General features: G+C 49.2%; 1 protein-coding gene across 3 annotated transcripts in view; it reads left to right on the forward strand.

Moving 5' to 3' along the window:
* LOC144752026 (uncharacterized) overlaps positions 1 to 17,380 on the forward strand; it is a 149,723-nt gene that overhangs the window by 50,667 nt on the left and 81,676 nt on the right. For all 3 annotated transcript variants that reach the window (XM_078639984.1, XM_078639982.1, XM_078639983.1), the window contains exon 2: positions 13,768 to 14,115. In XM_078639984.1, coding sequence (XP_078496110.1) covers positions 13,881 to 14,115 — 235 coding nt within the window. In that variant the 5' untranslated portion in view covers positions 13,768 to 13,880. The remainder of the gene's footprint in view (positions 1 to 13,767; positions 14,116 to 17,380) is intronic.

Genomic DNA, 17,380 nt, shown 5'->3' on the forward strand with positions numbered 1-17,380 from the left:
AAGGCTCCTGCGCAGTTGGTATGTCTTGCGGGGTTGAGTGCGTTGAGGGTGGAAGAATTGTAGTGGTGGGTCCTGGGAGAGCCAGGGTTCCTGGCGCTGATTGCGTCCGGATCGCGGACGGGCGCAGACTGGCGTGCCTATCTGCGCGTCAGCGGTGCGAATGTGCAGCGGTCTGCATTATGGAGGGGAGGGGTGGGACACTCGGCTGGGAGACAGGAAAGGGCACAGGGAGAGGGGAGGGGATGGGTGTGCAGTGGCAGGAAGCATGGGAAGGGGACGGCGCAAGGGGGCAAGAATCTGGTGTGGGCAGAAAATAAAATGGAGGCTTACAGGTAAAGCCTCCAAAATCCAGAACTACTAAAAATGCAGCAGTCCCAGCTCGGCACATTCTGAAATGCTATGGACGTCAAAGTTGAGGTACAGAAAAATGTAAACGTTGTGGCAATCCTTATGTACCCATTTTCTGCCCCACAGAACATCTATAACAACACTGCATCTGCTCAATATAAAACATTTTTCAATATCCCCACAATATGTATCCTCCAAACTCTGTACAATACCCCCATAAAGCAAGCGGTAGAGCTACTGGAAAAGGTTCTCATGGTGACAGAAGGGTGGCCTGCAGACTGCATGTGCAGGGTCAGGTAGACTGTGTGGGCAAGATAAGAGAAAGGTGGGCAGACGTGAACATTAGATGAATGTTTGTGAGAATGAGAACCATGTCAATGGTTATCACTGCCTGCACTCTTTGGAGTACTCCGTTGTAGGGCTCTTCCAGGGAGGAGTCCCTGCATATCCTGTCGTGAAGCCCAAGAATAGGGCCGGGCAGGAGACTACGGCGCCATTGGCACAGCCTTGTGACTTCAAAGGAAGTTTGTGGCCAGAGTCCAACTGTCAGGACATCCTAGACTCTACAGGAAGAGCAAGGATTGGGCAAGGATTGGGCAGATATATTGGGTCACCACTGTAGGGTCACTACGCCCGAAAGTGTATTTCCCCCCCTCCCCCCCTACCAAAAACATTGCAATAGGGCTAGTCTGTGTATTGACCCCAAAGAATCAAGTATGTAAGCCTGGTACATTATTACCACGCATGCAAAAAAAGTCATCAGAGGAATAATACAATTTCCAGCATAAGACACCCCCAAGTCAGAACATTGGAATGTTGAGGGGTGTACTGAAGTTGAAGTGGAGAAGGGCCTATAATGGCTGGTATGGACCTTCTGCTCCAACATACCAGTTTTTTTCTTTCTGTTTGTAAATGTTTAATTTAGAACATTCTGCCCACAGTAGGCTGAAGATTCCAACAGCCTCGGACTATGCTGGTCAATAAAGGCCCTTTCCCTCATTATAGGCCTGTCATACTCACGATAAGGGCCTTTAACGACTGTATTCCTTGACAGTGGGCTACTATGCTGTATCAGAAGACAAAACACCACTTGGAAACCCTTCGGAAACTTTTTATTTTATGTTTTATGCCACGAATTCACGAGTCTTTTAATACAATTTCCCTGCACGTTCATACAAAATGCCCCACAAAAGCAATGGCATTTGACCACACTTTCCGGTACTTCAGCCATACCAAGTACCAATATCCCTCGTTCCTGGCATCTTTCTGCGATCTCCAGGTCAGAAGTTTAAATTCCTACAGGCTACAGCGCTCTCCTATCTATTCATCTTTCTAAGGTAGATACATTTGGGGCCATAAAGTCGTAATACAGGAGCACCGGTTGTTTACAGTGCTTAAACTGTAGGAAACCAGCAATGCGTGGGAAACTAACCATTGTCATAATATTACCTTCACAGATATTATGACACTGATTCCACGCGAGTCGTACGCATTGATCTATACAAGTCATGGTGCGTCTCCCAAATAAGATAAAAGGTTTTCCGAACAAGTTCCAAGGCACAAGGGAAAGCCACAACCGTGTTATATTCAATTACGTTGAAAAAACTGCATGGTCAGCGACTAGCTGCCGCCTCCCCCCCAATCCGGCACCCAACACCCAGGAACGTGGACACGAGACGTGTTTTACTTTTTGGAAGGCGGGCGCTAGTCGCCCGGCCGTATTTATTAAAGTATGAAATTAAAAAGGTTTTAATTGCATAATCAACAATGAATACAAAAATCAGCAGGACATTCAGTTATACAATTGTTATCAACAAGTTTGAGAGCCTGACCTTAACAAAACTCTAATACAAGTTGTTCCTAGCTTAAACTAAACATCCTACCTTGATTTTTGTACATTTCTGGCCATATGGCAGGGTCACTACCGGTGTCAGGTCCTACAAGCTGCGCCTTCCCCCTAGAAGTGCGCATGCGCAGTGTTACCCCGGGAATTGCCCGGTCTACGCCCCAAACTCCATTTACCCACTAAAGGAGGGCCCTTACTCTGCGCCGGTGGCGTCATGAGTCCACGCGCGCGGGGTGGCTACCAGCCTAAGGAAAGCGTGAACTACTCCTACCCGCGCTCCTTTGCATATTACCTTGCCCCTGGAGTACTGGGAGTGGCCCGCAGGCCCCTCCCCCCGGGCGGGAACCTCCATAGGATGATGCCCGCCCCCTCAGACCTCAAATATGTGCTCACCGATAATGACCTTACCGCATGTCCCATACCTAATAAATACGACGACCTATGGAGAAATTCTAAAGGACAACTACACTGGCTAATAAATAACAGTATCCACGCATAGCTAAAAGGGGAAGAAAGGCCTAACGACACATGGCATGACATTACAGTTTGGTTCACTCATGTTACTCAAAATTACAATATCAACGTATAGCTACAAAGGGAAAAAAGGCCTAAAGACACATATCTTCAAATACAGTTCACTTCACACATCACTTTTCTACAAAGGGGAAAAAGTCCTAACAACAGATCACAAAATACAACAACAGCCTACTCTCTACCGCGGTCCATACCTTTGAAACTTACCATTAAACCGGACCTAAAGCTGCTTAAACTTTGTACCAAGGGATGGTGGGTGGGAAACAAAGAAGCCCCGAACGCGGGGCACAGCGTTCAGCGAGGGAGCGTCCAGGGACAAGGGGGTCTCCTGGGCGCTCCCCACCTCTTATTCCCGAGGGGCCGGGTGGCCCCTCCTATCGCCCGCCCCCCCCGACCCGGAACCAGTCCATTGAATCCGGGTCAGGAGGGGCGCCGGCCAATCGGCGGTGGGCCGCGCCCCAGGGCACGCCCCCACCGTCGAAGGACCGAGGGGGAGAGGAGGTGAGGCGGTCGCCGCGCCGCCATGCGTGCGGGGGGGCCGAGGGCCCCCCCTTTTCACATGGTCAGCGACTAGCTGCCGCCTCCCCCCCAATCCGGCACCCAACACCCAGGAACGTGGACACGAGACGTGTTTTACTTTTTGGAAGGCGGGCGCTAGTCGCCCGGCCGTATTTATTAAAGTATGAAATTAAAAAGGTTTTAATTGCATAATCAACAATGAATACAAAAATCAGCAGGACATTCAGTTATACAATTGTTATCAACAAGTTTGAGAGCCTGACCTTAACAAAACTCTAATACAAGTTGTTCCTAGCTTAAACTAAACATCCTACCTTGATTTTTGTACATTTCTGGCCATATGGCAGGGTCACTACCGGTGTCAGGTCCTACAAGCTGCGCCTTCCCCCTAGAAGTGCGCATGCGCAGTGTTACCCCGGGAATTGCCCGGTCTACGCCCCAAACTCCATTTACCCACTAAAGGAGGGCCCTTACTCTGCGCCGGTGGCGTCATGAGTCCACGCGCGCGGGGTGGCTACCAGCCTAAGGAAAGCGTGAACTACTCCTACCCGCGCTCCTTTGCATATTACCTTGCCCCTGGAGTACTGGGAGTGGCCCGCAGGCCCCTCCCCCCGGGCGGGAACCTCCATAGGATGATGCCCGCCCCCTCAGACCTCAAATATGTGCTCACCGATAATGACCTTACCGCCACAGGCCAGTATTGTTAACCGACGATCTGGCCTCCCCCTCTATCCCCTGCCTAAGGACACACTCCTCCTATCCCAGCCCTCTAGCCAAGCCCAGATATTGTCAGACCATAGGACATTACCCTCTTCTGTCAAATGAACCCCGTCCTTCAAGTAATACTTGTGACCCCAGATGCACCCATGAGGTATTGACTGTAACACGGGGGTTCGAAACAACCTATCCAACCGTGTGTTGATCCTCTTTACCGAGTGATTCAACGCCCTGACCGAATGACCCCCCCGCCACTGAAGTCGAGGTATGAGTTGTGACCATACTAGCGTGCACCCGGGGCAGGTCCTAGCTATCCAACCCGCTGTTGAGATAATCTCTTCAATCAAGATGCGCCTGCCCAGTGTTGCCAAGTCGTTCTCCCCAAGGTGAAGTATCACCACTGACGGTGGAGACCGCTGGCGTGCTAACAGCCCTTGGAAGAAACCCCTAAACTCGTGAAGACACAACCCACCTCTGCCAAAGAACGTGATATTCAACCCTAGTTGTGCCGCCCTTTCTTTCTTATCACCTGACAGGAATACACATTCCGCTCGCTTCACATATGAATGACCGACAATCCAGACATTGTTCTTTGTTGTTTCCTGTTCGCCGCTCCGTGCCGATGAATCTTGGCGGTGCCCGACGACAAATTCCTCCCCTGCGTAACAGGTCTGAGAAACTGTAAGAGAGCGGAAAGAGACCAAGCGTGAGTGACAAGTAATCATAGCATGTCAATCCGAACATAACGTTTATAGCAGTCTGATGACCACCTTCCAATTGTCTTCACTCTTTCCACCGGGAGGCCCCCCGCCACCGCCTCAGTTGCTGCCCCAATCCTGAAGGAATGAGATCCAAAATCTCTAGGATCAAGACCTGCTTTTGTAACCCCTATTTCGAACACTCTCCTGAATTGATACCTGGTCAAGGGGCTCCCGTCGGCGTGACAGAGCAACGCCCTGCCTGCTGAACCGACCATCCGTCCCCTGAGTGCTTCTACGTGCCTCACCGGGCAGCACGGGTTGGCGGGTGCCCGTTGCAGAACTATGGTGTGACCCCTAGCCTCTTGATCGGTCTTTGATTTCTGGATAATCACCCACATGGTGTCACCCCTTATCGTCACCCCAGCCTTCTGCAAGCCACCTAATATGTCAGACTTGGATCCTGCCACAAGTTCACTAATTCTCAGCGCCCCATAAAATGCCAGGGAGAATGCCGCCTTAAAAAGAAGCACTTCCCACTCCGAGTTACAAACAACCTCCAGCGTGCCCAGTAAGGCTGTTAGCCGGGCCAACCCCATGGGCTTCCTCTTATCCTTCTGGTGTCCCTGAATACGGCGCCATCCCCTTAAAGCCTTGCGTATCATAAAGGTATTAGTGGGATCCCTGAAGCCCCTAGCTTGAGCGAAGAATGACACTGCTGCCCTATGTCTGGTCGCCGCTGCCACTGAGCGCCCCTCTTTGTGCATCCATTCTAAATAGGCTGCAAACCCATCCTCCTTCGCCCAAAGCACTTCCCACTGTGGCCCCAAGAAAGAACAATAAGACAGAAACGCCCCTTCGTAAGCCGTCTTGGTCCTGGGGGCTAGGCTAGCGACCACGAGGTCCTGTAATCTGGGGCACCAATCTGCCAAAGTACTGCTGGGAAGTGTGCTGGCGAGGGGTCTGCCGTGGGGAGATGTTCCCTGAAAACCTGCATTTTGAAGCGAGAAAGGGAGTCAGCAGCATTGTTTAAAACACCAGGGACATGTTTGGCTCTAAAATTAGCATTCAGTTTAAGGCACCGCAGAACAATTTCTTTGATCAGACGAAGTATGAAAGGACACCGCGCCCCCTGCTGATTGATACATTCCACCACTGTCATGTTGTCTGACCAAAACACCACTGATTGGTTACATAGGTGTTCGGGCCAAACCATCAGTGCCACCCATATTGGAAAAAGTTCCAGGAAGCCAATGTTGCTGAGCAAGCCCCATGTGTTCCATTCTTCTGGCCATTGTTGAGCGACCCACCTATTCCCTAGGATGGCACCAAAGCCCACACTACCGGCCGCATCAGTCCATAATCCCAACTCCGCCGATGTCGTGAGCGGGCCGGGCCAGACCACCCTACCGTTAAAATCCTCCAGGAATGCCATCCAAATGAGCATATCCTGGCGAATTTCAGACGATAGGCGCGTGCGGTGGTGCTTTTCCTTCAGCCCCCCCATCGCATGCGCGATGGAGCGAGAGAAGGGGCGAGCCATTGGGATGATTCTTAGTGCGAAATTCAATTGCCCTACCACCTCCTGTAATTGCTGCAAAGTGACCTTCTCCTTCCGGAGGCATAACTGTAGCGATGCCTTGAATTTGCACACCTTGTCCCTGGGTAGTCTACAACATCTCTCCATTGAGTCAATTTCGATGCCCAGAAATTCCAAGCAGGTGGTCGGGCCCACCGTCTTCCCAGGCGCAAGCGGGACCCCAAAAGCCCGCATGAGCACGCAAAATTCCTGCAATGCCAGTGCGCACTCCTGAGATCCCGCTGTACCGAGGAAGAGGAAATCATCTAAGTAATGCATGACCCTTTGATGGCCCGTCACTTGTCTCATGGCCCATTCAAGAAATGAACTAAACATCTCAAAGTAGGCGCAAGAAATAGAACAACCCATAGGCATGCATTTGTCCATGTAGAACCTATCTCTAAAGGTGAAACCTAAAAGATGCTGGTCCGCCGGGTGGACTGGGAGGAGGCGGAAGGCGGATTCTATGTCTGATTTCGCCATCAGCGCCCCGGGTCCAGTGGCCTGCAATAAGGTAACAGCCTGATCAAAAGAGGCGTACTTAACACTACAGATACCTTCGTCAATGGCATCATTCAGTGACGCCCCCTTTGGCGCTGACAGGTTATGAATCAATCTGAATTGCCCCTTCTCTTTCTTGGGGACAACTCCCAGTGGGGAACACACAAAATTGGGTACTGGCACTGCGGGAAAAGGGCCAGTTATCCTGCCTAAGGAAAGCTCTTTGTCAATTTTTGCGGCCACAACAGCCGGATTGTGTTTGACTGATAATTGATTTCTACAGTGCGCACTGCCTGTGTATCCCCCGGCCGGGATCCTAAAACCTTTAGAAAAACCTTCCTGGAGTAGGGTGGCCGCTTTGTGGTCAGGGTATCTGTTCAACAATGGAATCATTGCCACCACATCCACTGGAGTGGGGGGGCGTAACCTGTCTGACTTATAGTGGCTTTCCTCTACCCCTCTGTCCTGTGTTACCTTGCTTGGACCTACAGGTAGTTTCTGGATGAGAGGGGTGCCCACAGGAGGAACATGCATGCCTAAACTTACACGCGGCCCTTGCGCAGGTACGCCTATTAAAATCCCAGCACACTCCTTTCTTCTCTGGCCCACCTGCCCTAAATTTCCCAGGTATTTCACTCGTTTGGGGGGGCCGAAAGGGCTGCTGCGGTCTAGTGAACGCCTTGACTGCACCGAACTGAGGGGGCGGTGCAGTGTCAGAGAACTGTTTGTGCCAAGCCATGGAATCTACCGAGTCCCATGGCAATGATCTATTGAATTCCAATGCCTTCCTAAAGTTGACATCATAACCCTTCCATGCTTCCCCAGAATACTGTTGACTCCACCCCACAATCCTGCTCGAGTAGCAAGCCAATGCAGCCTGCAGATCTGGAGGACGCTCAGCCTTAACTGCAGTGAAAACAGCCCATGCTTGCATCCAATTATTGAGATTTTCCTCAACCCTGAATCTAGTACACTGCGCCCTCCATTCACTTGGGAGCATCCACTCTTTCAGTGCTTTTGCCTGCTCCATTTCCCTATTATCCAACAATAAAGAATAAATGTACACGTATTTATCCGCCCAAATCATTTCTTTCACCGCTAAAGACACATGCTGAGCTAGATTTTCGCTCCTGGAAGGTATCACACCGTCCCCCAAGAGCGGCAATGCCACTTCCTTACCAAGTGCGGGCACCAGGGGCGGCTGCCCTTTTACTCCGTCCAGCTGGGGAACACTTGGACCTGCAAGGGGAGAAGAAATTGGCAATGCAACACTGTCGGCGCCCGGTGCCGATCTGATTTTTTCTACAAACCTTGCCGCCTCTGCCGCATGGTCTGCAGAATTCGGGAAGGCTCCCCCTTTTTGGAGCCATGGCATCATGGCCGTTAACTGAGACAACAATTCGGGTGGCATTGAATCTACATTACCCCCCGGGACAACAGGTACCACTGGGGTTATGCCCAGTGGTCCTGGCACAGCTGGCAGGGCGGGCGCCGGGTGTGGCCCGCCTGTACCCGGGATTGTGGGCACCGGTGCGGGAGCAGACCCAGCGTCTACTGGTTGACCTGCCGGCACCGGCACCACAGGGGCAATGGGTGTAGGCACATGCGGGGGTGGGACCACCGCAGGCGGTGCGGCGGGTAACGGATCCACTGGGCCTGGGGTGGGGACCGCCTCCTTGGGCCGTTTGGACCTAGGTTTCCCTTGCGGGGTGACAAATTCCCCTCTTGGCACTGGTGCCACCCTCTTGCGGATCGGTCTCCCGGACGGGCCCGGTGCCTCGCCCTCTCTATCCTCCAACCGAGCTTCCCGCTCCTTAATTTGTCCTAGCTGTTGCCTAATGTCGCTCATCTCACGCATCATAGCCCGCATCATAGCCTCCATGTTGGACCCCCTTTTTCCACCCCTTGGACCTGGCATGACGCTTACCCCAAAAACACCCGCTGCCTACTTAGTTCCCAACAGATCAACCGTGTGTACCTTTCAGATGGAGGGTCACCAGGGGGCTTTCAGCACCATGCAACGGCGACCGCAACACTAGCGGCTTGTCCGCTTATGTAAGGGGTGAGTAAACCTAATGTAGACCCACCCGGCGGCCACCAGGAGCGATGAGTGCTAGCCCCCCGTACCCCTCTTACCGACCAGTCCCTTGTCCTCGCCTGCGATAGCAGTCCACGGCTCTGGTCCACACCCCCTTTGCGTGCTGGATGCTCTTACGTCCTGTCCGCTAGTGAGTGGCCCAAAATTGCCTGGAATCAAAAAAGTATGTTATCACCGTGTACATGCGATATTGAAAATAACACTCCTTTGAATAATATCAGCACAATCAGCCCAAATCACCACAATATCCCTCCTAAAAAAGACCTATTGCACCATTAATGTCGTTAAATGTCTGCAATATAGCTACGTATCATCAGCATGTAATAAAGAGGTGGGTTGATTGTAGGGAAAACAGAAACCTCGTTTTTCAAAACAATGGAGGCTTGCAATTGAAAAAACCGTGTCAATAATGCAGATCAAGCAGCATATATAAGGCAATTTATCAAATTTAGGCAATTACAAGTTTATATTAGGCAATGCCATGCACCTATAACACAGTTTTTGTATGATATTGCAATTCATCAGAAACGTGCACCACTGCAACAGGGTAACTCCTGAAATACAATTGTCCTTAATACCTGGGAGAGCACCATTAATCACACATAATACAGTGTATTGCCTTTAAAAAATTCAACCACACTTCCTGTGCTCCCCCCCCCAGCAAAAAACGGTTAAATTTCACAATTTGTACGAAATGTATCAGGGTCTCCCCTCCAAGTCCTGCCCTGTTTGATCCTGCTTCGCTTTCCCCCGTGTGAATCACACCCTTCCGTTACCTGCGCCCATATATGCGCGCCGCTCGATCACCCTACCCGCTCCGCTCTAAATTAGCGGGAAACCCTTCTTGGTCCTGAACCGATCGCTGCCCGGTTATGTATGCACAAGAACCCCCAACACGCAGCTCGCACTACCTGCCCGGTATATGCGGGTGAACCGGCGGTATCGGGCCCGCTGTTTGTTTCCGCCCGGCTCCTCTCCGCACGACTGGCTGCAACCCCCCTCCCCCTGCACAATACCTCACAGCGGCCCGTGCCCGCTCCCCTGCTGCTCCGGACACCGGCGACGGGTCTCCTCTAGCTGCTCTCCGGCGGTGGGAGGTTTACCGCGGCAATCCTTTCGCGACGCGGCTGGAGCGCGTTCAGCTCGGTAGTCCTGAAACTGCAACAAGACCTGGAATAGAAAACGAAAAATTCAAAAAAAACAAAGAAGCCCCGAACGCGGGGCACAGCGTTCAGCGAGGGAGCGTCCAGGGACAAGGGGGTCTCCTGGGCGCTCCCCACCTCTTATTCCCGAGGGGCCGGGTGGCCCCTCCTATCGCCCGCCCCCCCCGACCCGGAACCAGTCCATTGAATCCGGGTCAGGAGGGGCGCCGGCCAATCGGCGGTGGGCCGCGCCCCAGGGCACGCCCCCACCGTCGAAGGACCGAGGGGGAGAGGAGGTGAGGCGGTCGCCGCGCCGCCATGCGTGCGGGGGGGCCGAGGGCCCCCCCTTTTCATTTCAGAAGTAATAAAGTTGAATTCCAGTTAAGATTGTCTGCCAAATATTCTTATGTAATCAAATATATTCTCCTTAAGCAAATATCCATAGATAACTCTCCAAATTCTTGCTTTCGTAATCGGTCTCTGGTATTTATTTGCTTCTACAGTTCAAGGAGTTGTTCTGATCCAACTTTCCTTGCTAAGTACACTACTGTAGCAAACTGCGTGTTGCTTCTGGTGCTGTTATTATAGCCTTATAGCCCTACGTAGAGGGCTATACCGGCTATTAAAGGCCCTCTCCAGCAAGGCGAGGGCCTTTAAGAAGGGAGAGGGACTTTAATAGCCGGTATAGCCCAGCTACGAAGGGCTATAAGGCTATTAGAACATTCTGCCACTAGAGGGCAGAATGTTCTAACAAAAAAGAACAAAGCCTTATGGGAGCATGACAGGATTGGAATCCCCTCAGGCTCCCTGAAGCCTTTGTTCACTGCCAGAGCTGTGAATAAAGAAACATTGGAATGTTGGAGATCATGGCTTACACCAGCCATTATAAGCCCGGAGCACTCCATTGTTTCAATGGAGCTCCCAACATTCCAATGTTCTAATATTACTTAACATTCCTGATGTACATGTCCTGTTTTATGTCAAATTCAATGATGAGGTCCCCCTATAAAAACATCTGAAATCCATACATAAATACAAACCTCCCCATTTCCATGTTAGGCTTCTGAATGCCCCCTCTGATCCCGGGGTGAGGGATTCGCACCCTTCTACACTGTGGGCCAGCTTTACTAACCATTTGCGTCATGGTTGCACCAATTTTGTGACGCAGCCTTGATTGAAAATGCCGGTAGATATTTACAGAGCCACGCAAGGAGGCGATTTGCACCACCTTGCGTGGCTTTGCAAAGAAATGTAATGCAACCCAGCGACTTGCTCTGTATTGCGTTACTTTTCATTCTGGGAGGTGTTCCATTGGTGGACCATGGGCGTATGGCCAGGGACTGCCAGAGGACCCCCACCCTTCCGTTAACAAACATTAATAACAGGATATGAGAGGGATTTCTTTGGAAGGCGGGGGATCTTTCGACCCCCCCCCCCGCCCTCCGGACGTATTTATTAAAACATACAAAATAAATCAAAAATTTATATAAACAATATTTACACAATTACGCAGAAAACGTTTACAATTGATATATACAGATATCAGATGGCTAACCTTAACATACTTCTAGTACAAGGTATTTCCTATCCGAGACTAACAAATCAATCACATACAATATTTATTTTCTGGGTACCTATTTGGGCCTCCCAGAGGAGGGCGGAATGAGGAGAAAACATTTTTTTTTCTCCATGTCATTTCCTCTTTATGTGTGCTGTGCCTTGTGGGAATTATCCTTGTACCGCAGGTGCCTTGCACTGTAATGCAAGGGTGCCGATGTTGGCACCGGTCTGCTTAAAGTGCACCAGAGCTATGAGAGCAGAAGTGTGCCCCATAGAAGAATAGCCAGTTTCCTTGCAGCACTGCATCACGTGAAAGGTTGGTTAATATGGCCCACAATATATAACAAACATTATTTTTGTCCAGTGCTCCAATCTCTCCAATTCCAACTAGTCAAATCCTTAAATTAATGAAGAAAAGCTAAATGGCTTATAAAATGTGGGCACAGAGCATAGGAGGCACAGATCCAATGTAGGTAAGTGATGTTGGCTTCCTTTGTTGTTCTCCATCAAATATGTTGACTACTTCGAACACGCAGGGCTTTAGCTTAAAATTTCTGGGTAAGCAATAATGAAACGCCAGGTCGACATTTTTTTAAACCCTTTTCGTTTATTTGGCATTACGAATCTATTTACGCCTAGCACTTTCAGAGGAGAAGATGCCTTCCATGTCAAAAAGGGAGTCCTTCTTGCTTTTGGGCCAATGAAATCCCGAATTATGGATTTCAGATCTGAGAGCAGAGTGGCCATTGGGATTCGCAGCATTTGTAGCAAACGACCACTGGGGAGTGGTGGGAAGACTCTAAAAGACACTGAAGAGAAAAATGCCGGATTATTCCGAGTTTAATGATACCATCACAGCTTCAAAACTGGAAGTCCTAGTTGAAACACCATGGGCTAGATCATGTTTGAGATGTGGGTTATTTATTTATTTTCCTTTTTTGTTATCTGCCTTAAAAATGCTCAAAAAGACCTACAATGAAAGCAATATATACCTATCAATGGAATAGATGGGGGCTCAGAAACATTCCCAACTTTCTTTCAAATGTCTTTAGAGGTAGTACTTGTGGCTGGAAGTGAAATGGAGGTTAGGCTGCTGTTCTATGCCATTTCCCTTCAGCCACTCAAGGCTGTGCTTTCCTTTAAGTTAACACCATGATTGTGTGTTACAGTGAAAAGACTCGCTTGATTGAATATTCCACAGACTCAGCCACAGCCCGTGGAGGGAGTTGCGGTGGGGCAGGCACGTGGGGCGGGGGAGGGGCAGGGTGAGGGGTGATAAACACCGGAATATGGATGATTGCAGGTAAGTAAACAATTAAATTAATAAAACGAATTTCGTAGCGCGCCCTGCATCGCATTTTAGACCCATTCCATACCCAGATCTAAATTAAGGTTCCAAACGGATTGATGAACATGGGGCAAACCTTCTTGGGTAAGGAACTTGCATCCGTAAAGGCTTTACAGTTTAGTAGCATCTGTCTTCTTTTATTCTGTCACACATGCTAGGTGTTGTGCTGATTATGTATGTCTTAATATCCACCAGTAGCAATATTTATTTCACTATAAACTATCATTATAATGATGAGGCAGGTATCTATAAGGTTGTATAGATTTACAGGTCTTAACTCCACATCTACTTATTGTGCTGGTATAGATGTAGTTGATATACTGGAGTTAATGTTTTGTAGGTTGATATTTGGGGAACATCCTTTACAATGCAACTTTTACAACGAAGTACCTTTACGACGCAACCATTACAACGCAACTTTTACAACGAATTGCGCTGGAGGGCGCTCTAGGATAGGGAATAGTTTCCAAAACCTTCCCTACTATCCACGGGGACTGGAGTTGGAATAGTAAATTAAACTATTCACTATCCAGCGCCCCCCAACGCAAGTCGTTGTAACGACTTGCGTTGTAAAACTTGCGTCGTAAAGGCATGCGTTGTAATGTCATACATCCTTGATATTTCGACCACGATATTGCAACCCTCACCCTAACAGGAGATGGGGTCTCCTGTGCCAATATAGCTGAGTCCATAAACTTTAAAAAGGCTCACTTTTTTCTTAAAAGTTCTAAATGTGTGGATAGCTATCATCTCAGGTCCTAAAAAGGTTTGACCCCAGAACTTAGAAATTTATTGACTTTAGTTTTTTTGCTCGTTTTATCAGTCACCGATGATTCCTAGGGCTGACTAATAATCTACAATTTATGTTAAATTACAGCTGAATTTAACCTGTCTGTCCAGCAAGATGTTCCTGGAACCTGGAGAAGTTCAGTTGTTCTTCCGTGCCACTACTTGCCCGAATACTATACACCGCAAAGCGTCACATGGCGAATGGATGGACAGATGATCTTACTAAGAGATAACACAGGAGACCACACATTTCTGACTAAGGACAGAGGCCGGCTCAGCCTCCCACAGAAGCGTCAAGGGGGAGATGTCTCTCTCACTATCGAGAACCTCGAGGTGGACGACGGGGGACAGTACTCCTGTGAAGTGTCCCTGATGTTGAATGGAACCAGGGACTTGCTGAAAAAGGAGGCATTCATTAACCTGGATGTAAGAAAAGGTAAGAAAGAGGAACAATGTTCACATCTTCTCTTGGTGCTCTAAAACTGTTCTCCAGGGTCGGACTGGCCTATCAGGCAATGCCCGAAGGGCTGGTCTGACAGGTCATTGTGGGGGCTTTCTTTCTTTTTTTTTCCTACCTACGGGCCTGTTTTCAGTCGTGGCTACTCCAGTGAATCAGAAGGGGGTGTGTAACTTTAGTAATGTTTGACGAATCTTCTTTAAATGTGGCAAGCAGTTAGCAAATTAGACCCAGTGCAGGTACATCTGATTTCGTGTATATCCAATGGGGAAGGTCTTGGAGAGTAACAGCAGGAGTGTAAGAAATTTGAATATTTGGGGTATGTAACTACCCACCTCTAGAAATATATGCAACCTTTATCAGGGTGAACCCTCAAAGGCTCTAAATTAAATTGAGCAGATAGGCTTAACTCACACACAATGCATAAAGCATGTATGCCGTACCAAAACAGTAATAAAGTCAAAATGCTAAATCACTAAAATCACAAACAAAATGATAAAAATCCAATAAGAGGTACTGGAGGTATGAATTTTTAGGTTTCTAAGTATGAATAGCGCCAAGAAGCACAAAGTGTTATTGATCTTCAGTGGTTGGGGCAGACTGGGACATAGGCAAAGTTTGAGGCTTACCGCGATGGAGCACGGGTAGGATACACGGACCAGATTTGTCCTGTTCAAAGTGTTTACCTTTTGACTTTGTCCTTCAAGTACCAATCCACCACAGGAGTACACTTCTAAAGCCCTCCCAGGGCCTCATTATTTAATATGAGTGTAATAAAAAATAGAGTGCGATTAGCTGGAACACGGCCTTCCCCGGCAACTGAGGTAAGAATTTTTTTTATTTTAAATGTATGTATTGTGTGCATGCTATTGGGTGAGTGTGTGTTTATGCGAGAGAGAGTGTATGTAAGAGTGAATGTGTGTACATGTAAACGTGTGAGTGAAACTGAAGGTCAAAGGGCGTGTGAGGTACCACGAGACTCTCCAGGTGGTACTGTGGCCAAATGAATACATGTCTCCCTTCGGTAGCCTGAAAAGAGTGGTAAAAACTATAAAGTTCATAGCCAGGACTAGTGTGGTCGTGAGGACCAAACTATGCAAGAGGGTTAATTAAATTATGCAGCAAGTAAAGCCAAATGATGCTGCACATTCTGTTACTATATTTTACTATTTAGTCATTTAACATACATTAATAACAAAGGATACACAAACACTGTATGAAATTCTACGGCTTCTTAAGAAAGAAAAGTAATTATCCCCCAAAAATGGTTTTGCTTTTAGAAAAACCCGTTTATAAACACCATACCTTCAAATTTCAAGAGTAAAATCGTTTGTGTCACAAGACGTGTGCACATGTTCTCTTGATGGGTGCAGAGTAAAACAAGTCTACATGTGACGGTTGTACCAGTACGACGGAACGAAAGAAGAAAAGAAGATCGGAATGAAAGAGCAACAACTGGATTGATTTCTGTACCCTGAACTACCAGTACGACGGAACGAAAGAAGAAAAGAAGATCGGTATGAAAGAGCAACAACTGGATTGATTTCTGTACCCTGAAATGCCTCGCGATCAGACCATCGACTTAGACACCCTCATCACTGACGCGAGAGCCTGCTGAGCCGACACGGAACACCCTGCCGGCATCGCGGACCACCCTTGCCACCAGCCCGGCACCGGATCCAAGGCATCACAACTTCACACCACACGGGCAGCTGAAACTCCAGGTGCCTAGTCCCGACAGCTCGACGACTCCGGAGGGCTGGAAGAGGTCCCCCGCTACACAGCAGAGGAGGGCACTGGAGCTCGATTGCTGTCTCGTCCCTAAACTGCAGCTGAAACTGCGGCTGAAACGCCAAGAGCCTGTTCCCGACAGCCTGACGACATCGGAGGGCTGGAAGAGGTCCCCCGCTACACGGCGGAGGAAGGCACTGGAGAGCGGCTGCAAAGGAAGCCATAAGGACTACACGGCAGCATCGGAGGGCACCCCCGGCAACAGAGGAGGGCGCCCCCCTAGAGCCTGCTGTGCTGGAACCGCCCGCCCGCTCCACCGCAGGGATTTGCAGTCTCTGCGAGCTACAGCGAGCGACGCCAGAGGACTGAGAGTACCCCCCCACCATCCGCTCCGAGGTGGAGGACGCCGGCTGCTAACAAGGAGCAGTCCCCCCCCCCCCCCCCGCATCGCACCGCAGCACCGGAGACAGGTCACGGGCTCAGGAGATGGATGAGCCTGGTGTGTATGACACCACCGCTGACCAGGGGAGCGACTGAGCCCTGAGACCAACAACAACGGGACCGGCTCGGTGACAGAAGGCTAGTGTCTGCCCCCATCGGATCCGTTGGAGACCGGGTGTTTACCTACGCGGTGTAGGACCTGAGGCACATTGTGGATTAATGCAGGACTACTGAAAGATTCTACGGACGGACTCAGGGGACACACAGAGACTTGAGGTATTTGTTTGTCTCCTTCCCGCCTGCTCACTTTTTAATCTACGTCCTTTGTTCAAAATGGCTGGAGCCATAAACCTGTAACAATAAATCCCCCCACCCTCCCCCGTACCTCTGTCCACGAGGCTCCTAACTTTAACTTTAACTCCCCCACACAGCATTCCTCCCAGATAGCTGTAGCAATGCGGACTCGGATGGAAAATGAAACTCCTCCCCCTATGCTGAAAGCAATAACAACAGACAGAGGACTAATATTTACACCTCCCCTGCAGACATGAAGGAAAAGGGAAACTGCAACAAACAAAGGACTGATGTCTCTATCCCACCTACTTGGCGGACATATTTGACTAGTCTCTTTCAGGGACGGACTTCCTGGATTATTCATTCTCTGCCTTAGCTGAACACTCGCTAAGAATTTTACACTCTAGAATAATCACAACTACTGAACACTTGGCTCAGATACGTATCTACACCTTCTTGTGATAGAATGTCTGCCTATAATTGTATCATTTTTTCATTTAACTATATTCTGAACATGTGTAATGCCCAGAATGCTACCTCATACATGAAAGAATGTCTGCCCACTATTGCAGCGCACACCTCCCCGCCCGACCTCTCTCACTCAACCTTTCATTACTATTATTAATTGCCTGTTTATTCACATGTTGGTCTTTGTAGCCTTTTCACCTGCGCTATTTCATACACAGGCTGGCCTTATAGCCACTTATTTGTACCATTTATACTATGTGAACTATTGATCTACCTGTCCGACTATGCTCCCCCATGTACTTCTCTTGTA

The sequence above is a fragment of the Lissotriton helveticus genome, chromosome 4_2 (genome assembly GCF_964261635.1).
Source record: "Lissotriton helveticus chromosome 4_2, aLisHel1.1, whole genome shotgun sequence".
Taxonomy (NCBI): Eukaryota; Metazoa; Chordata; class Amphibia; order Caudata; family Salamandridae; genus Lissotriton; species Lissotriton helveticus.